General features: G+C 43.5%; 1 protein-coding gene across 1 annotated transcript in view; it reads right to left on the bottom strand.

The window, feature by feature from the left end:
- Vopp1 (VOPP1 WW domain binding protein) overlaps positions 1 to 22,597 on the bottom strand; it is a 92,791-nt gene that overhangs the window by 2,546 nt on the left and 67,648 nt on the right. The window contains exons 3-4 of the mRNA XM_059257891.1: positions 19,291 to 19,368; positions 7,217 to 7,353 (exon numbers count right to left, since the gene is read on the bottom strand). Of these exons, the coding sequence (XP_059113874.1) occupies positions 7,217 to 7,353; positions 19,291 to 19,368 (215 nt within the window). The remainder of the gene's footprint in view (positions 1 to 7,216; positions 7,354 to 19,290; positions 19,369 to 22,597) is intronic.

The following is a 22,597-nucleotide window of genomic DNA, read 5'->3' as shown; positions in this document are numbered from 1 at the left end:
CTATTAGGAACCAAATACTCCTTGAGACAGTAACCACCTAGATTCGGTAACAAGCAAGAGAAACATACATGGTCTTGCCTGCAGGGAGCACAATTCCTCTGGAGAGGTATATTGCTGAAATCTATCAGTCTCCAGAGTGCAATCAAGTACAGGGTATGAAAGAACCAGGAGTATCCTATGGAGGCACAGACAGCCGTCATAAACTCTGAGAGTTGAAAACAAGGCCGCTCGCTTTGATAGAGCTGGTGAAGCATGTGCTGGTGAAGCATGGTTTCAGGGGTGTGCCCAAGTCAAGGTGAAGAAGCTGGACTGCAGACAGCCACCACTGTACCCTGGCTGTGAAGAGATCCCCTAAATAACCTGGTCCCCTGACTCTTGGCTCAGATTTATCATAGTCCCCTCCACGCACTTTGAACACAATTCACTGGAAATTCACTGTATCTTCTGTACTATTTATGAAGGCAAAGAGTATTTGTCTTTCAGGTGGGACAAAGGTCTCAGGCAGGTAGGCAACTCCCACAGGCCCAAGCTGGGTAGAGTTGGCAATTTCCTGAGATAGGTGTCCTTCTTCTGTGACAGAAGGAAGTGGCTATTGTGTTCACTGAGGCTTCTGCTCTTGAGGACCAGAGAAGGAGGAAGGGGGACCCAACTGCCTGTGACAGGTGAGCATAGGGAAGGCTGTTGTCTCTGTGCAGAGACAGAGCTTGGGCTGTGTTCGTAATGTCCCCACAGTGGGGCTACTCAGACTTACACTGCAATACCAGCTCATGGATTTTGTAGGAATGGACAAGCTAGATATATCTTAAATTTTTACAGAATATTTGACAAGATATCCATTTAGAATATTTTTTTAAAAAGCAGAACAGACAAAAGGTGGGGAAGTTCTATCTATCAAGAACATAAATCCTTTACTGGAGAAATGTGACAACTACCAAACTTGAATATGCTGGGAAACCTGTGGTTGAGGCTATAGGGACAGCAGCAGCAGGTCATGTCTACTAGTGGTTAGCAGCCAAAGGCTCCCACCAGACAGACAACTAGGCAGGAATGGGCACAGCTTAACCAGGGGCTGAGGTTCTCAGAGGAGGTGCACACTCCAGACCTCTCCATAGTTTTGAGATTTAGCTGGAGGACCTAGTTCCAAGGCATTGACCAATGACTTAAGCACCCACAGAGAGTAACTGAAAGAAGGTGGATCCGGGTTTGACTGAGGCAGAGATGCATACTCAGCAAGTAAAAGCAGAAAGACAGCATTGCATGTATGAAACAAGCATGTATGAAACCCATGGAGACAAGGCTGGTAAGTTAGGCAGATGTCCCTAGACTTCAGAGAGAACCTTTCAAAGAGCTGTTCCCAAATGTACCCATGAGTCTAAGGAAATGAAAAGCACCTCAGAACTACAGTCAACTGCATCACAAATGCTATGGTAAGAACAAAAGCTCCTAAGAAAACCCATACAGTTCATTGTAAAGGAAAATCTGCAAAGTGGGATTACAAATGCAGATGAAAATTGTAAAAAATAAAGGTTCGGGGAGGCGAACCTAAGTGATAGTTTATCCTGGAGCCTAATCCGAGTAACCATGACCCAGGAACGTGGAGCTAGGTCACCCAGTTTCTCTGTTCCAGTGTGAAAACAGTTCCATGGGTTTTTATATGAACAGAACAAAGCAAGTCAAAGCGATTTTAAACTGGTGGGTACATCAGAGAGGCAGGTTACAGCCAGGCAGACAGACATTAGCTGACATTATTCTCCTTCACCTTTCCATTGGTGGAGAGTGGTGGATTCACCCTTTCATACACAACTGAAGGCAATGATTGTCCCTCCCCCAGAATCTGTCAACTTCCAAGAGTTCGGCAGTGGGTAGGGCGCTATGAGCCTCTCTCTGATCCACACTGGCTGTTTACAGGGCTAGTCTTATTTAGGCCCAGTGCAGGCAACTGGAGCTGTTGTGAGGGCAGTGGCTACATCGTGCCCTGAATGTAGCATTTCACATCTTCTCACTGCCCTCTGACTGTTACATCTTGGCACTTCCTCTCTCACATTACCCCCTGAGCCTTAGAGGAGGTGATATGTACTCCCCTTTTATGGCTGAGCATTCGACCATCATTTAAATTTAATCGAAGCACACTTGGCTGCCAAGTGTTTCAGTATTCACTATTGTTTACAGCAAAGAGAAGCTTCTCTTCATAATGATGAGAGTAACGTGTTTATTGGCATAAAGTTAAATATTGAGACCACAGTTTGGTGTCTTGTCAATTTAGTTAAGCAATAATAATGAGATCCTCTCTAAAGTCTAGGACTTCCTAGCCAGGGGGTTTTGACTGGGATTACAGTAAGAGGCATGTATTCTCTTCTGTGAAGCGGGCCTCAAATCTCACCTGAGAGTGGTTGGTTAACCCTGTAACAAATGTGCCATTATTGTATCACTGGGTACATTTTGCCTGACAGGTTGTGACTGTAGAGGTCACAACTAAGTAAGACCGTTGAAACCTATCTCTCCCCAAAGCATAGCGTCTTCCAACACTGTGAAAGACAGTCAGCTTCCAGCTCAGTTCTTGCTTAGTTTTCTCTTGTAACCTAGGTACATGGTATCTTCAGCAGGAAGGTGTTATCATCTAGAAGTGTGCAAACAGGAAGAGTAGCAGTACCATGCATTACCTTGGGGGCCTCCTTAACCCACAACTCATGAAGAGGAATCACGCATTGGGCACTGGGATTTTTGTTTGATTAAATAATGGCTTTAAGAAACTGCACTATGTAGCCATGGAAGATATATTTTTATTTTTTAGCTTACATTCTTAACTGGACTAAAAATAGTGTGTTTCCATACGGCTGTTTCACGGGTCCTTTACTTTTGGTTAGGCCTCACTTGCTTTCCCTTCATCTCCTGGTCTTTCCCCTCCCCCACCCCATCCTTCCTTGAAACTCTCCACCCACAGTGTTTCCTCTCTCTACTCTTATTTAAACATATGTTGTACTAAATTAATCCCCTCTTCTTAAGACAACCCCCTTCCAATGGCCCTGTTCTAGTTTCTTGGCTTATACAGATGCTCCATGCTAAACACATAAAACATAAAACTAAAGAACGACATATCAGAGAGCCATGTAACAATCGTCTCTGGGCCGAGGTTATTTTATCAGCATATTTTTTTTCAGTTTTATCCATTTTCTACAAATTTCATTATTTCTTTTTTTTTTTCTTTGAGCTGAAGAAAATTCCATCACACACATCACTGGGCTGATTCCATTTCCTGTCTACTGTGAATATAGCAGCAATAAACATGGATGAGCAAGCGTCTCTGTAGCAGGATACAGATTCCTTTGAGTGCATGCCCAGGTGTGATGGAGCTGGCGCATATGGTAGCTCTAACTTTTTAAAAAGGAATCTCTACACTGATTTTCATAGTGGCTATCCAAGTCTACACAGCCACAAACAGTGAATGGTGGTTCTCCTTCCCCTATCACCTAGCCAGAATCTTCTATTATTTGATTTTTTTTGATAATAGCCATTCAAACTGCAATAAAACAGACTCTTAAAGCAGTTTTAGTGTGCATTTCCAAAAGCTAACAATTGTGAACACTTTTGTTTACTAGCCATTTGTTTTGAGAATGCTGTTATTTCCAAAGCATATTTTCATTAGGTTACTTTATTAATGTCTAGGTTTTTTGTTTGTTTGTTTTTAGATCTTTGTGTATTCTAGATATTAATCCTCTGTCAGATTTATAAAAGGCAAATATTTTCTCCCATTATGTAGGCTGCTTATTCACCAGATTGATAGTTTTCTTTGCCATACAGAAAAATTTTAACCTCACAAAGTTTCATTTTTCAGTTGCTGACCACATTTCCTGAGCTGCTGGCTTCATAGTTTGAAAATTCTTACCCATGTCTACATTTCATAGTGTGTAACCTACTTTTCCTTCTAGGAATTTTCTGAGTTTGGGGTTTTATGTTAAGGTACATGGTGGATCTGGAGTTGATTTTTGTGCAGAGAGGGAGAAAGGATCCAGTTTAATTCTCTCCATGAGGACATCCAGTTTCTCCAGCACTACTTGCTGAAGAAGCTGTATTAACCAGTGTTCATTTTTGTCCTCTTTGTAAAAATAATCTGGAGGTTACAGTTTGTATGGGTTTATATCTGAGTTCTCCATGGCACTGATTTGTAAGTCTACTACTGTGCCATTTTTATTACGATAGCTCTGTTGTATATGTGGAAATCAGGCAGAGCAATATCTCCAGTAGTACTCTCATTGTTCAGGATGGCGTTGACTATGGGCAGTCTTTCATGTTTCCATACAAATTTTTGGGTTGGTTATTATTCCTGTGAAGAATAGAGTTAGTATTTTTATTAGGACTGTTATTAGGACTGTGCTGACTCTGTGGGTTGCTTTTGCTGGCTGGCCATTTTTACAATATTAAATTGCCCAACCATGAACACAGGAGGGCTGCCCATCTTCAGATGCTGTCCTCTATTTCTTCCTTCAGTGTCTTAACGTTTTCAGTGTATAAGTCTTTCAATTCCTTGGTTACATTTATTCTGTTTTTTTTTTTTTGTTGTTGTTGTTTGTTTGTCTAATGTCACTTAGTATGCTTGTCATTGGTACATAGGAAGTTAATGATTTTTATGTGTTAATTCTGTATCCTGCCACTTCACTGAAAGTGTTTATCATCCACCTCTAGGAGTTTTCTAGTGGAGTCCTTAGGCTCTTTTATGTTTAGAATCACATCACCTGAAAAGAAAGATACTTAGACTTCTTCCTTCCCAGACTTTTAAAAAAATCTCCTTCTCTTGTTACTGCTCTAGCCAAGACATTAAGCATTATATTGAAAAGGAGTAGAAAGAGTGGACACACTTGTTCCTGATTTTAGTGGAAATGCTTTGACTTTTTCTCCATTTAGCATGATATTAAATATAGGCTTGTTTTATTTATATAGCCTTAGATGTGGAGGGCTGACAAGGTCATTTCTGTGAGCGCTTTGGGCTACCACACTAGGGTAGAAGCCATGCCATGAATATGGGCTGTTTGGGGAACTTAGTATTCGTACTCAGTGTGAATGACTAGAGCTGATACAGTTGTGATCTGCTCTCCTCAGCAAAATCAAGTGTTGGAAAGTTAATCCCAAATCGACAGCTGAGGTATCTAGATGATAAAGTCTCTGTCCTTAAAACTGGATTCAGAGAACCAAGGAGCTGTAATTTTAGCTCCCCAACATATTCCTTTTGGTTCTTAACTTCTGGGTAAATACACAGAAGGCAGAGGGGAGCCGAGTGAGACTATTAACTATGAAAACAAGCAGCAAGTGTTTCCTGAGCAAAGTACGGGTTTGAAGTAAAATTTGGTAAGAGCTGCTGATTTACTGGGCGTAGCTGGTAAGTGAGACTAAAGGTCCCACTGACAGGTCCATTGCTTTTAAAAAGAGAAATTTGAGTGATTGTAATAGTCTCTTCTAGAGACACTCAGGTCCTCAAGGTCATTCAAGGTGAACTGCACAGACAAAAGTGTGGTCCTAACATTATCACCTGTTCAGAACATTGCTTCCAGTTTGGATGATGGGAGGAGCATAAATGCTGACACTGGGCCAGCACTAGACATGAAGGACATGTGTCCAGCATGTCCCTTCATTATCCAAGAGTGATCAATCCAGATGAAATCTAACAACAGCTTTAGTCTTCTGTTTTAACTGAATATTTGTACTTTACTTTATAACACAACATGAATATCAGAGGTAAAGAATGAAATCCATATATGAACACAAAAGGATTCTAAACCTGAATGTAAGTTTAAGGTGTGGCTCCTAGTAAACTGGTATGGAAAACTCACATTCACATCTTTCTTGGTAATAATCCTAAAGATATTAAAGAAAGTCCTTTTTGAAAGGAAATCCTGCAAAGTGTCTGGTAGAAGGAAACAGGAAGAACAACTCTCTTTACATCTTGAACAGCATGTCGTCAGAAAGCAGAAGACGGGGCATTTTATCCCTTTATATTCAACCCTCCTACGCCTCTACTTCTTTTTAAACCATGATTGACAAATTCAACACCGTGATGACTGACTATATACAGGCTGATGAACCTGAAGGTAATATCCATGAAATCATCATGACCCATACTACAGTGTATATTATAGACATATCTATCACCTCTGTCATCTGACTTACTATTAGTATTTATATATGTGGTAAGAAAACGTAAGTCCAGGTTTCAAAGCAAATTTTTAATTACAATTTTACTCATCATAGCCCATAAGATGTAAAGTAGCTCTACAGGACTTCCTCATTCTGTATAACAGAAACATGGCATAAGGAAAGAACCAAGTCCACTCATCTACCTGCAGTGGAAGCTGAATGGACACATTTTCCCCAGGACTCCAGGTAGATGCCATGACTGGAGCAGAGCAATGTGAACACAATCAACACAGTGGCCCCAATTTCATCAAACATAAATTCTTTAGTCCAGAGCCAGGATGAGCAGTGTCAGCCTATTCTGGCTTCTGGGGCCTTGCAACTCTCCATTTTCAGAAGGTTCCTTCCAAGGAAGGGGACCTCAGAGGGACTGCAAAACCCACATACCAGCCTGTGCCTTGAGGGGAGGCAGGACCAACTACCACAGTATGAAGGAAATTTACACAGTTAAAGCAAAATTGTCCTGTAAGAACTAAGAAATAGCTAATTCTCTGTGATCTTGAAACATTGCTTCAGGAAATATGCTCTACAAGGCCAGTGGTAACTTCTATAAAGATGTCTACTGCTGCACAGCATATGAATATTCAAATAGGTACACAATGCATACTTACTGAGTAATATTTTAAAGTGCAAAACAAACAAAAAAATCAACAAGATCACTAGCAATCATAAAATACCAAACAAACTATCATTTAATAACATATTTACTCCAGATGAATTAAGATGGTAGCGTCATTATTGTTGACATATAAAAATTTACATTAAATAGCTTTTTAAAGAAAAGAGGAAAAAGCATGTATGTATATATGAACCATGCATCATTCACACAGCGTACATCAACATAATATAAAAACATGAGATGTGGGCACAGAATACATTGCACTGTTACCAGCAGAAACAAACAACGAAGTTGGTCAGTAGAACTTGAGGGCCAAATAGCCTGGTTTATCTCTTTTAGCACACTCTGCGGCATTATAAATGCCTGAAGAGGACACACAAATTATGAGGACAGACAAGGATGAGGTAGGCTGACCTGGAGCAGGGTTCGGTGGCTGCCTGGTGTAGGACACATTGAATGTGGGCTCTTCAATGAGTGGTGGTGGATACATGCGCCGGCGGATGAAGAAACCAGCTCCGCAGCAGAAGAGCACACCCATCATCAAAAGGAACCTGCACAGAACAAGACAGGAGGCCAGAGTTCAAGCCACAGGCCGAGGCCAGGCTCTAGAATGGGAACAAAAATGCCTGAGGATTCCCAGGGGGCATACCCGGAAATACCACTCCCCAATGGCGAAGCGGAGAGATCCAGCAAGCTGTGGGAAGCCTCCAGCTAGGAGGGCAGGAGCCTAGACTTGGCCCCTCTCTGGAATGTTTCACTTTGGGACATTCCTCCTAAGGATGATATCAGTGAAATACTTGCTCTACAAATTCCTGAGGTGTCCCCAGGATGGAGGCCACTAACACTAAGATGCTTGCTAAAAAAAATCTGCATCTCAGTGGCTACAAAGGACTGGTGTATTACTTTTTGATCAATGTCTCTGACACAACACAGTATTTAGTCTAAACAGAAAGTGTTGCCAAATCCAGTCTCTGTCATTCTGTTTCCACATTTCCAATTCTTCACTGTCACAACTATAAAAATGCACATTTATCCTTTCTAATACCTTTCTATGTTATGAACATTTAATAATCATAAAAAGCACCTAGAGCATTGCTTAATTAGTAGGAAAATACAGGAAGAGAGAGGAAACAGTCAGCAAAACAGAAGAATATTCAGAAAACTCCAGGCTGTAAACACTGGGGGTGACTCTCCACATCTTGATCCTGATGTCTAACAGGCAAGGGAAATGAGTGCTTTACAGATAAGACATTTGCCCAAGTCACATAAGATTCCCATTGACTAGTAGATAAGGGCAATACCAGGTAAAATGGATAAATTCTTACCCATCTCTGGCCCATGGAACTTTCTAGAACTTCATACAACATGCCCATAGTCTGGGGCTTGTATGGGTTGGGCACACAGCAAAGTTGGTCATGGCTAATGACACCAGATAATGTGTTTAAAAAGGAAAATTTAAGTGAAGAGTATGTGATAGGATCTTTGAGAATACTAACAGGATAACAAAGTGAGAGGCCATCAGTCAGTCAACAGGAACTTACCAGATACTCTTGGAATACTGCACAGGAATTTAAAGCAGATGAAGGCAGAAATGACTCAGAAAACGGCTGAAACTATGGTCTTTGTGCTCTTTGTTTCAATTAGTCATTTATTCAGTAAGGAACTGTTTGGCACCTGTGATGTTCACGGCACCACAGGGAGGAGAGTGGGTGTGCTGGTTGGCATTTCTGGAAAAATGGAATATTAATCGAGAAAATGCACAACTCCCTGTAGTCTGTGGGGCCTTTTCTTGATTGATTGATTGATTGATTGATTGACTGATGTGGGAGGGGCAAGCTCACTGTGGGCAATGCATGGCACCCTGGGTAGGTGGACCTGGGATATACAAGAAAGCAGGCTGAGAAAGCCGTGAGGAACACGGCAGTATGCAGTGCTCCTTCATGGCTTCTGCTTCAGTTCCATCCCTGACTTCCCTCAGTGATGGACGGAGTATGACCTGAGAGTTGTAAGAATAATACATCCCTCCCTTCCTCTCCAAGTTGCTTCAGTCGTGGCGTTTTTATCTCAGCAGTAGAAATCCTACCAGACAGTGGGTGAGTCCCTTCCCCACATCTCGACGGACTTCATTTTTAATAGAAGAGAGTGAAACTGAACGGCAAATGTACACGACTATTTATTCATAACAAGAAAGTGATAATGAAAGAAAAATGAAGGCTGGAAGAACAGACCTGTGAGAAATATTATCTGTCAAAACTCATCACTATACTTTAAGTGTATAATTCAGTGCACTGGGAGGTTTACACAAAGATATTATTGCACTTAAGAATGGACAAATATTCTCCTTCAGCCATGTTTGAGCTAGGCTCTGAATGAGCAGGAACACTGAGCAGGAGGAACAGGAGAACGACGCCATGAAGAGGCCTAGAGCAGGGAAAGCTCAGGGAAGAGATGTAAGAGATGGCTCTGGCTGGACGCGGGAAGTGGGTTCAGAGGTTTGGAAAAGTAAGGAACCACATCAGCAAGGATGCTCTCATCACAAAAGGGACGACAGTCTCTCTCTGTCTGTCTCCTCCTTCCCTTCTTCCTCCCTCTCTTTCACTCTTTCTCCTCTTCCCCCATCTCTTTCTCTCCTCTCTCTTCCCTCTCCCACTCTTTACAGTACAGTCTTATATATTCCCAGACCCTTTTTTACATGATTTACTTTCAGGTAGAGTCTCATTAAGCTGGCTTGAATGCACTTTGTAGTCCATGCAGGCTTTGAGCACGTAATTTCCCTGTCTTAGCCTCCTAGGCAGCAGAGATCACAGGGCAGCGCCACCAGGCCCAGCTGGACTTGTCTCTTCAAATGTATCATCTTCCCTTTAATGCCAAGTCCTACTATACATATCTGGGTACGGTTATGTAAAGCCTAGAGTGGTAGGTTGTGCAGGGATTTACTGCTGGCCATTCCAACAGACCTGGCTCTCTGGTTTCCAAATAAGTCCTCGGATGTCTCCACCATGAGAAAAGGCCGAGATGTTGGTTATACTGCCAAGTGGAACTTTTTTCTTCTAGATGAAAAATGACACTGTACCTCGCACTTCAGAAGCAAGGATAGCACAGCCACCTGTCAGGAGACCAACTGTGTCTTCGGTGTAACACGTAATTGATCTGATCCTTATTGAAATATTAGCCTGAGGACTTACTCCTAATAAGGGGGGCTGACAAAGGCCAGGAAAGTGAACTTCGTGTTGGCAAGAGTCATGGCAATGAATGAGAAAGGTTGTTTTCAAAGGACTCTATCCACAGGCAGGCTGCCCGCTGCAGTCTTCTGTCCCACAGCACAGTTGGGAAGCTTCCCAAGGGTGAGGAGGAGCAGTTTTCATTTTCTAAAGCCAGAAGTAGTGCAGCTTCTTTAATTCACTTGGCCTTTTCAATTCTTTTAACGTGGCAGTTGTCCATCCTGCAGCCTTCTGGTGACAGGCACCAATAACCCAAGACCCTGCGGCCTGGAGCCATTCCAGAAGAGGGATGGAACCTGCAGAAGCAGCCTCATCCACAAAGCTACCCCTGCCCATCTTTCCCATTTGGCAGCACATGCTTTATAATGCTAAGGCTAGCCAGAGAACTAAATGAACTAAAACTGGACAACTTCATTCAAACCTTGGCTCAAGATTCCACAGCGGGCAGGGCCTCTTAAAAGTGGTCTCCTCCAAACCACAGCAAAGAAACCGAAGTCAGCTGAGGGCCCTGAAATGATCCCACTGACGTTATCTCTCACTCAGCCCCAGACACCTTCCCCACAAAACACTTACCCGAAAATGCTGGTAACAACCTGACTGAAGAGCTACTCAAAAGCTTTGCAGCTTTTCCCCAAATTCCTGGCATTAGGAGTTTTGTGGAGAGCTGGGGAGATGGCTCAGTGGTTAAGGCCACTGACTGCTCTTCCAGAGGATCTGGGTTAAATTCTCAGCACCCACATGGCAGTTCACAACTGTCTGTAACTCCACCCTCACACAGACAACCATACAGGATAAACACCAATGCACATAAAATATAATTTTTTAAAAAGTTTTGTGCACTGTCTGCAGAGCATTCCTATACAATGATCTACTTGTTGCTGAAGGGTTAATGACCTAAGAGCCTCAGGTGGACTGAGCAAGTTGACAGGAAAGTCAACTTGACTGATAACACACTGGGCTGTTGGGATCCAGTTAGCTCCTGATAAGGAGATCAGTGTACCAGCTGGTATTTACCACTTTGAGGCTGCAGAAGAACTGACCCGAAGATGTCATCTACCATCCCCCTTTCTGGCCCTATACATGCAAAAGCCCCCTGTGTGGTATGCACACAGTTGGAATGTTGCAGGTCCAGAAGCTAATTACTTATCTTGGGCTAGCTTTAGTCCCAAAATAGCCATTCCTTTCCCACCTCTGTGTCAGGACTAACACCCCGTGACTAGCAGAGGAAAACCTTTTGGAACCTATTAACTTAGCAAACTCCTAGCTTCCACCAACCCTAAAGCTAAGAATGTCATCAGATAGGCATCTTAGGCTTATAGAAAAGCTCCCTTTATCTTGCTGTAACAATCCTTCTGAAGAACCCACCAATGCATTTTTAAATTGTCAGTACTTACGACTTCCTTTATTCTGTAAAACTATAAAACTACATGAAAATGTTTTCCTTCCCCATCCTGAAACAGGAGAAAGTCTAGAGTCCATTCCGGCAGGCTCAGCCTCCAGCACCAGGGACACCCCCACCTTCCCCACCCCCACCCCAATGATCTTTCATTGAAAGTAGAGCACAGCTTTAGTAGAGCACAGCTTTTCCGAGGTTCTTCGTCATAGCTGTGTTCTCAGCCCTCTGAAACTGTGCCCACACTACAAGGAAGGCATCCCTTGATGTGGGCTGAGCCCTCTGGAATGGACTCTAGATTCTCCCATGTTCTCTGCTAAGTCCTTTCTTTCACTGTTTCTGAAACTAGTATATTTTTGTCACCATCCACTTTACTGGATGGCCGCTCGTCAATAACCCTCAGTTGATGCTCCACAGATTTCAGCAACCCACGCACGGGTGTTGTGAAATAGCTTAAGAAAGGTCAGGTTGTCTCTTGGAAGTCACATTTGCCTATAAACAAATATCTTCTCATCCCTCTTCATAAAGTGCTTTACAATACCAGAAGGGTCCTCCTTCCTTGCTGAGAAAGGATCCTGATACATAAAAACAGCTTGGTCCCTCTGGATGAAAGGCCTTGTGTGATATTTTACAAGATCAATGGTCACACTGTCAAGACCCCTTGGCCCACAGCAGGTGTGATGTGATTGCAGCCTTCTGACTTTAAAAAGCCCTCCCCTCTTTGGTCTCTACACCATGAGTCTACCTTAGCAGGCTAGAGAACTCACTATACTTGCACTGGCTTAATAAAGCACGATCAGCAATCACTTTCCCACATGGATTACTTCATTTGAAGCCCCAGCGAGATCTCCTACGCCAACACAGGTCTCAGCCTCACTCTGGGCCTTCTTGGCCAAGGAGAGGTTGCATGTGAGGATCCCCTGACAAGCATTCCAGAGTCGCTGAAACCAAAAAAATCTGGAATGACTGCTGTGTTCCCGGACAAAATGGATGAGTCCTTCTGACACCCTTAGGCAAGTCTGTGTACTGAATTCGGTTCTGCTTAGAAAGTCTGTGCCTCTTACAGGCTTCTTGGAGGAGCCCTCTTAGAGAGGAGAAGGACTGGCCTTTGAGGACCCTTTTTCAGGGAAGATGGGCAGGTCTTTTGAGGAGTTGATCTAGGGTTGAGGAGGATATGCCCCTTTGAGAAGCCTTAAGGTTTCTGAAGAAAATTCATAATGAGCATCCTCCCCTTGTCCTCCTGTGCTAAGTTGGGATGCCAATAGTAGAGAGCTTGGTTTTCTGATTCCACCCTCATGAGAGATCTGGTTTGGTTTTAGTCTGGATGAATGACCAGCCAACTATATGTTAGGGTATTAAATGTGGCTTTTGTCACTCAGTCTGTTCATGATATTCACATTAAAAAACAAACACACAAAAAACCCCTAGAAACTAGAGGGTTTTTCTGGAATAAATACCTCCTAGCTTACTGAGGTGGCTCAAAGTCTTCGATAACCAAAATACTGAGAAACAAAAAGCTGGGGAGAATGGGAAGTCAGCACTAGAAAGAGACCAAATGAACATCCAAACTGTCCCAAACCCAAGGAAGCACTAATCCCCCCTACCATGAGACATGGACCGTGACTAACAATGAGGGGGCTGGGTTTCCACCTTCCTAGGCTTCCAAGAGCCCTTGGTTACTCAATCAGTAGGAAGCCACACAGGTAAGTTTCTGGTAGACACGGGGGCAGAACAGGGTCAGTTACAAACAAAAATGAAGCCAGCTCAGGGAGCCACTCTCACAGTTATGGACGGTGATCCTGGGTCACAAACTCCTCTGTGGTGGTCTTGGATTGCCTTTTTCCCCTTCTAGGCAGAGACCTTTGAAAATTAGGTACCACACTCATCTTACTCCCCAGGAAACTAAAATGTCCTTTGTGCCTGTCCACCAGCCTACCTTAACTGCCTTTCTGTCTGAAGACTATTTCCCACCCCGCCACTTGGTCCTTCCTTCCCAAACGCTTCTTCCTCTGTCCTCCCCAGCTCTCAGTGCCTCAGAATCCTACCTCACCTCCCTCATCCTCGTCCCTCAGCTCCTACTTAACGATCTCGCTCAGAGCCTGGAACTTAGTCAACTTCCACCTTCCTTCTCTCGAAGGGCTGCCCGGGTCCACAGGGAGCTAGCCATAAAGTCTTGCTGAGGGAACCCTGTAAGGTAGGGCCCCAGCTGTGACAGAGTGGCCGACGGCACAGGGTGAGTGGTGGCTGCAGGAGCGATGGAGCAAGGGCTGTCATGTGCACAGGAGCAAAGCCGCCCCTCCTGTTTCTTTACCCCAGCTAAGACCCCAGGCGTCCTGGTAGCCTCATCAGCCTGTGAACCCAGGACGCCACCTCAGAGTGACCAAAAGGTACAGGCAAGTTTCAGTGCGGGAATACCCCTTCGCTGTGTGGCTCAGGAGGGAGACTGGAGGTAGGCTCTATACTGGATCCTAATGCCTGCCATTTCTACTGGGTCTCTAAGTCTGCTTCTCTTAACTGAGATAGGATTCTCCTTATTCTTGGGACTCCTTTGACTTATACCTGTGGTCTACCTTTGTTTCTGCCCCGCAGAGCCTGGATACTCTTGCTATCAGTTGTACTTCCCAGTTTTAAAGACAGAGACAACTAGAGGGGGGAAAAACAACAACCTGATGCCACCATGTCTGAGTTCCCTGGTCTGATTTTCACAGTTTTCTGTTAAATGCTCTCTAGTTACCATACTGATGTTATTCTGCAACTTGGTGTCTTTATAAGAAAAACATACTTATAAAGTTTGCCTCTGTCTGCAGTCACACACAAACTAGCTAAGGATCTGGGTTAATCCATGATCACCACAGGAAGCAGATATGCATAGCAGGTAGCTGAGAGCTTTACAACCTGATCCATAGGCAGAGAGAGACATTGGGCCTGGCCTGGGCTTTTGAAACCTCAAAGCCCACCCCCAATGATACATTTCCTCCATCAAGGTCACACCTCCTTCAACAAGGCCACACCTCCTAATCCTTTCCAAAGGACTCCGCCAACTGGGGACCATGTATTTAAATATATGAGCCTACGGGGGCCATTCTCATTCAAACAACCACGAAAACCCTATGTCTAAAAACTCTCAATAATAACTCCAGCTGTGCCTACTTACCCACAGATGGGCTTGTTAAATGTTAGTACCCCTTTAAGAAAGGAGGAGATAGGCAAGTTCTTTAGACCCTCATCTGAGTATCCAGTCACTCCCAGCTGGTTGAATGCAATTAGGAATTAATTTCATGAGACCTCAAGGTTTTCTGGAGAAACTAGAGCATACAGGCTAAAAACTAAGAATGGGAAGGGGGCCTACCTATGCAGTAATGAAAAAGCTGTTATATATACTGTGTAACAACCTCTGTGGGAAGCTTCCACTTTTACCCAGGGTACTCTTGAGGAGAGATGGATGAGAAAACATGTAGATAAAAGATATCAGAGACTAAGACAGACAGAAACACAGAATAGCTTCAGGAGGACCTGGATCAATATCCATCAGCCCCTTCTAGCTCTTCAAAAGGGCTTTTTATAACAATGCCAAGGGGCGGGGCAAAAGACCTCCCCCTTGCTAGACCAAAGCATACACAGCCAAGTGCAGACCCTTCCAAACACCTGGTAACCACAACTGTGGTCAAATCATCCCCTTATGCAGCCCTGCTGGGTAAAGCAAGCTCAGATCTCACTAGGAAACCTCGGTGGGCCCACACAGACCTCAATAAAAATAGATATTGCCTAATACCCTCCTTAGGAAAAAGTTCTTACAACAAATGGTAAGTTTACTTGTTATTATTAGTTCACGTAGTATTTAAAATTTTTTAATCAGAAAGATTTATATATAAAGGTTATGATGGCTAACTGTAATTCCAGATGCCCTTCGAATACCTGTCCCCTTCTTGGTTCTTGTTTACAAAAATGTTCCCCCATTCCAAGTCATGTGTACCTTTAAAGCTTTTGCTGACATGTAAACTTTCTTCCTCTCAGGATCTGTAAGACCGTTGGGGGATGGAAGGGGAGGATTGAAAAAAAAAAAAAAACTGTAAAATTCCAATCAGAAAAATGACTCAAAACTTACAACATTAGAAGGTTGGTAGTTAACAGTTTGTGCACAGGCACTCTCAATTTGCTATAGGATGCCATGCATGTAACTTGAATTCAACTCTTGCTTAGAGACATAAAATAAGTAGATATAAATATGTCTTATAAAATATGAGGTTATGTTTTGGGAAAAAAGATTAAAATATTTTGGATAAGAATAAATTTTTTATGATAAAATTAAATTTTGTCAAAAAATGATGGGACTTAAGGAAGATGTATGTTTGATGATTAAGATTTATAAATTGCTAAGTTTATAATGGTCTACTCCTGTTAACAAAAAATAACTTAAAGATGTATGTCTAATCACTTATATCTTTGATAATTTTGTTAAGCTTAACTATTTGGAGAGATTGAACAAATAAAAAAGCCATGGTAAAAATTAATGACACACCTTTTACTCTGATGTCTCCTTATGACAGCCGATCATACTGTTCTCTCTTCTAATTATATTCGTATATAATTATGCATATATGACAAAATAAGCTACTTAATAGAAAATATTTATTAAATTGATTTAGATTTTATAAAATTGTATTATAAAAGGATCAAGAAAATGAGGTCTCCAGTTTCCCCATGGACTGTATTTACAGTTTAAAATGTATTTTGGTACTAAAAGAGCTTTGGTTCAAAATTGTAATTTTAAGGCTTAAAATCTTAACATAAAATTATAAAAATCTTAATTTTATGAGAGTTGCTAGTCTATTGTAAACTGTTAACAACAAAGATAATTAAGACATAAATGTTAATCATCAACCACCTTATAACTGATCAAATGGTTTTTTTTGTTTTTTTGGTTTTTTTTGGTTTTTCGAGACAGGGTTTCTCTGTGTAGCTTTGCGCCTCTCCTGGAACTCACTTGGTAGCCCAGGCTGGCCTCGAACTCACAGAGATCCACCTGGCTCTGCCTCCCGAGTGCTGGGATTAAAGGCGTGCGCCACCACCGCCCGGCTCTGATCAAATGTCTTTAATGTGCCTGAAATTTGTTTGTAGTCATGGTAAACACAAATCTAACTCATTTACAGAGACAAGATTAAAGGGAGAAACCAATTTCTATCTCCTGTTACATAGTCTTCTATATATGTTGTCAATGTCAAGCCTAAAGGAAGTTACTCAAAACAAGTTTAAAATACAGTTTGTTTAATATAAAATAATATTCGAAATTGGGTGTATTTTTTAAAGTTATAGAAAATTGAATGCTTGAGTGAAACAGGCTAAATTTACAATACATTTACATGACAAGACATCCCCAGGCTCAAGTCATACCCTTTCCCTGGAATGGACACTGTCCCCATTAGAGTAGCTAGCATCATTACAGGATGAGAATGCATGGGAAAACAAGATCTGCCAGATCCTGCTGCTCCCAGTGTGTAGGCCAGAACAAGGAAAACCACTTCCTTATCTACAGGAAAGATGAATTCCTTCTCATGTCTCACATGACAGGGGATGGATTCTCTCACTCACTAGAGGATCTCAGAGTCTGTACCCACGTCCTAAATATTTCAAGCAACAGAGAGGCAAAGAGCAATTACTCTGCCAACAATGTCTCCTGTACTGACATACGAGGATGCTGTGAACAGGGGTACCTTGTACCCAAGTCTACCACCTGACTGGAATGAGACCTGCATCCTAGTTCAGTTGGCCATGCCCATTACCTAGACTTTTGATTTTCTTAGCAAAAACTAATCCCCAGGGCTCAGAGGTAATCATCTGTTGGAGCCCATTTTTTAAGTCTCCTAGTGGCTTTACCCAGCAGGTCTACATAGAGAGGATGATTACACCACTGGCCTAAGTGCAGGTATCTGAGATGGTCTGCACTTGGCTGTGCTGGGGGAGGAGGTCTTTTGCTCCACCCCTTGGCATTCCTTTAAATACCCTAGGGCAGAGACAGTGGGGCCCAATGGATTAGGATCCAGACCTTCTGGAGGCTATCCTGTATTTTCTGTTTCTCTCTCCTTTATCCTTCTAACTAATATTTCCTGCTGCTCCTACTCCAGAGTACTCTGGGGAAATGTGGGGTTGAGGGATGGCCCCTACAATCATCTGAGGAAGTCCTCCAGAAAGTTTTAGATAATACAAAATGGAGCCTCTGTCACAGGTCCATTCAGCATGGCAGGCTGAAATATGGCCACTCATTTAAACACTAAGTGGTAGGTACCACGCCTGAGGAGAAGACCTGGACTGTAAAAGCCTACCCTGACAGCCTGAGTCACCTTCTAGAAACTACATAGCCAGCTGCTTCAGCACTGCCGCCACTGGAAGTCAACAGGTGTCTCCGTGGCAGAAGCTTGAGGAATTCAACAGGGGACACTGGAGATAGGGATGACTAGGGTATTCCTCCCTTTGGATTCACAGTAATATTAGTCATAAAGCTTCCTGCAGGACTAGCCACAGTGGTTCCCTAGGAATGGGGTCTGATTCGACACAAAATTTTACAAACTGCTACATCTGTTTGTAGAAAAGAAGAAAAGATCGCCGGGCGGTGGTGGTGCACGCCTTTAATCCCAGCACTCGGGAGGCAGAGCCAGGCGGATCTCTGTGAGTTTGAGGCCAGCCTGGGCTACCAAGTGAGTTCTAGGAAAGGCGCAAAGCTACACAGAGAAACCCTGTCTCGAAAAAAACAAAACAAAACAAAACAAAAACAAAAGAAGAAAAGATCAAATCCACGTTTATCTAATTAAGCAAGCTGTGTTTTGGGGTGCACCCGGGACTGGCCAGCTGGCTATCTCACCCTAAGTTGGGATTTGAGAGAGCCGCTCCGGCTGGCCTTTGAAGTCTCTTACAGGAGAGAGAAGGTGAGCACAGGACAAGAGTTAGCAAAATACAATGAAAGGAGAGGAGCAGGGTAAGGATCTACATCGTGTGAGTGGGGCTGCAAGCGGTTTCTATCAGGGCTGCGAAACAGGAGCTTGTTCTTGATTACAGATAGAAACCTTAACTCACAAGGACTTAACACAGGACAAACAGGAACTTACTCAACTGCAGACAGAAACTTTAACTTGCAAGGACTTAACATAGAAGAACCTGGAACTTATTCTTAACTGTCTTAGCTGCCAACAGAACACTTAACCTTCAAGGACATTGTTCCAGTTTTGGTCTCACAGAGGATCACAAGCAAGCCAGGCAGATGAGCTCAAGAAACGCTCAGTTCCTTCTCCAGAAACCCCCTCTGCTGCACTGTGCCACCCCCCACATGTGAACTGCCTCTGGGCTACAGAGCAGCGTATCTCCAGAGACCTTCGGGGGGCCTCTCTGAGAACTAAGACTTGCACAAGGCGACTCTCTAAATGACAGTGTGCCTCCCACACTTCTCTCAACACGCCATTGATGGATTCTGTATGTTCCCCAGACCTCTGTGAGAAGCTTGGGGAGGAGTAAAGATGCAGGAGATACAGATGAGGGGAGATTTTCAGGCAACAGGAACTTTGTCACAAGTCTCAGCCTGCTGATTCTGACTGCTCAAGACAGTCACCCCCGAGGCCATTTCAGAAACTGGCTAAGGAGCCGCTCCATGGGGAGGCCACACCCCTCCAAGCTCTTCATACCCAGACAGCGCCGAGGGAGATGGGAAAAGGTTCTGTTAAACTCTTACTCTAACAGCCCTGGAGGAGGGCAAGCCAAATGTTCCTTCACTCTGCCCAGACTTTACCAAAGACCATGACCTCTTGAGACTTGACAGTGGACACTTGAGGACTGCAGGCAGTTCCAGGAAAGGGCACTCAGAACAAGAACAACGAATTGTAACCTACCAAAAGTACCACAGCCTCTGTATGGAGAGGGCCCGCACACAGCACCTGGAGCCACAGCAGTCTTCATAGGAACGGCATCTGCAGGAGAGAGAGGCACAGGGCTGGGTAAAAAGGGTAGTTTTTCTCACTGCTAAGTTCCACCCAGACTCACCATAAGCAGAAGCATTCTTAGAAAGAAAAATCATAATGGGTTCTTCCTGAGGAGTCTTCAGGAACAGAAAAGGCATTGAGTCTACCAGATCCATGCTCCACAGAAGCTCCGCAACACAGGAGTACTAACAAAGACTTGTCCTATGCTATGCTAACCTCTGACCACGGGAAAGGTGGGACTGCCTCCATATGCCCTCACGAGCTGAAAGCAAAGGTTACAGAGTCAAGTTCAGAGAAGAAGCTTAGTTGTGGTCAGGCACTTACTAGCTATACGATTTCTCTTATTAAATCTATCAGCCTTAGTTTCTTTACTACAAAATAAACAGAATGATGGGGACCCTTCACATGCTAATTAAGGGCCTCATCTTTATATAAAGACTATGTCTGCTCAGGCTCCCTCCTCCCACAAACCTCTACATAGCCAAGGTCTCTGGCAGGACCCAGACTCACAGGGCATGTTCAAGGACTGTCCTAACCCAGAAGAGCCACCCAAGAAAACACTTCTTACAGATACCTATCTAAGTGTTTTGCCAAAGTCTAGTAACCATATGCAAGTCGCAAATACCCACAAAATAACACTTAAGGGCTGCTGTACCACCCTCTTTGCTCTGGTTACTGTCTGTTGGTAGCAAGAGTGAACTTGGCTGGGGTGATGCCTAACCCTGGTTGTTAACCTGATGGGGCTTGAAATACCTAGGAGGTAAACATCTGGATGTGCTGTTGAGGATGTGTGTTAAACTTCCAAAGAGTTAAGTTTAACTGAAGCAGGGAGACCTGCCCTGAATGTGAGTGGTCCCCTTCAAGGGCTGTGGTCTGAAATGGGAAAAAGAAGTGTGAGTGAGTGTAGCGCCTACATTCACGCCCTCTGCTTCCTGAATGCAGGCGCCAAGTTGACCAGCTGCGTCACGTTCCTACCGCCACAGCTCCAGCCATGCTCACTGCCATGACCTCTCACCATGATGGAATACATAAAGGCAAAATAAACCCTTCCTTGCTGAAGTGCTTCTGCCAGGCTGGTTTTGTTGTTGTTGTTGTTTTGTTGTGTTGTGTTTTTTTCCACTACAACAAGAAAGGTACGACAGCCAGGAGGTTAGTAGTCTTCTGGAACACTATCACTAACAATAGGCCACCTTCCGTGTTCCCACCTGACTTACCCCTTTGCTCTTAGCCCTTCTGCTTGGAAACTGAAGAGATCACATGAAGGTGCACAATAACCCTTGAGCCAAGGGCAAGAGGTCCTCGAGCTGAGCCCACAGCAGAAATCAGAAACCGCTCTTTGATACCAACTGCAAGGGTTCCCAATTCAACCTGGAACTTTGTATTGGCTACAAAGACCCCCCCCCTCCCCAGAGAAGACTGCAGCACTTATGTTAAACACCTGCTATAGTTAGCGGGTAACCATCATTAAAGGACTGAAGAAATATGATGACAGGTGACACAAGGTACAGGTATGGTGTTGGTTTGGGGAGAACCCACAATGCACTAAATATTTCCCAGCTGCTGAAATCTCTGTGATTATAACTAATGCTATGAAGGTGAAAATTGATTTGAAAAAATCAGGTGTCTTCTTTTATAAAAAATATTTTCTGAAACAGACTTTTGTCGTATACAAATGTGTATGTAATAGGCTGTAACATAAATTGTACTTTTCAGAGCAACTTTTGGGGACATCCCAAACAAACAAACAAAAACAAAAACCTGAATATGCTGAAAGCGCTACTGTGTCCAAAATTGGCTTCTGTCACCCCCCTGGGCAGTTCTGGGTGGCCCCAAGACCTAGCCTCTGGGCTCTGAGGTAATTTTCTACTATCAGTAGTCCCAAGCTAAGATCTTTCCATGTTCTAGGGTTAAACAAAGTTGGCCAAATGGTCACTTTTGCCTCCAGTTGTTCTATATGATATCCCACAATGCTCAGTTTTACAAGGTCTAATTCTTACGGTGCTGTTAATGGGAACACGCTGTTCACCTGCTACAGAGGAGCAGTTTTCTGTCCTGACAGCATAGGGGCAGTGGAGGAGCCAGGCGGAGCTCTTCAGAACCACTGCTCTCCTGCTGGGCCACATTTGCAACATGGTGTCTCTGAGTTTCCTCCCCTGGGTTTCCCCTCAGCTCTCATAGAAGCTGTTCTTCTCTCCTGCCAGTCAGAGCACTTGCGTACATGGCAACAATAAACCAGAAGGAAAATCTCACCTTGCTGATGGAGTCCATTCAATCCGTAACTTTATATGTGATAGGTATACATTGATACTTTTGATAATCATATTGTCTTTCAAGAACTGCATTTGTGTAGAGACCTACAGAGGTTTCCTAGTGAGAACTTACTCCGGGTCCAAGAATCTGAGCTTGCTTTACCCAGCAAGGCTGCATAAGGGGATGATTGACCACCACGGGCATGGTTACCAGGTGTTTGGAAGGGTCTACACTTGGCTATGCAGTGTGCTTTGATCTAGTAAGGGGGAGGTCTTTTGCCCCACCCCTTGGCATTGTTATAAAAAGCCCTTTTGAAGAGGCAGAAGGGGCCACTGGGTATTGATCCAGACCCTCTGAAGCTATCCTGTGTTTCTGTCTTCTCGTTGGCTAGGTCTCTTTAATATTTTCTTATCCCTCTCTCATAAGAACCCTAAAAAAGATGGAAAATGTAGGAACATTCCCCACACAGTCCCCTACACATTTGCTAAAATGTTTCACTTTCACTGTTACCCTTTTAAGGAAACAGCCCCTCAACCTAAGCCTTGACATCCTATAGAAGAAGCAGGAAGATAGACTAGCTTATACACACATTTAGACTTCCTTGCCTAGAATTCTGGGAGCTCTTATATATTTAATATTTAATTGTAGAGGTAACTATTACCTGCATTTGTTGTTATAACAACACACGCACCACTAAGTCTGAAAACATCTGTCCCAGAAGATCATGAGCATAGTGGGTTGTGAATCTTAACTCAGATTCTTCCTTTTAGCAAGACTCAACATCCAAGCCCAAGTTAAGTTTTCAGTTTGGAAACAGCAAATACACACTGTCAAATGACTGCCTATTTTCTTCTCTCAAAACACAAGGCATTCATTATGGCCTCTTCAGCTAGACATCCATTCATTCTTAAGCATCCTTACACTCCTCTGCAGCTCTGGCCTGACTCTCAGTGTCAGATGCTGGCAG

The sequence above is a fragment of the Peromyscus eremicus genome, chromosome 3 (genome assembly GCF_949786415.1).
Source record: "Peromyscus eremicus chromosome 3, PerEre_H2_v1, whole genome shotgun sequence".
Taxonomy (NCBI): Eukaryota; Metazoa; Chordata; class Mammalia; order Rodentia; family Cricetidae; genus Peromyscus; species Peromyscus eremicus.
The sequence above is the reverse complement of the archived record's forward strand: the minus strand, read 5'-3'. Positions and strand labels throughout refer to the sequence as shown.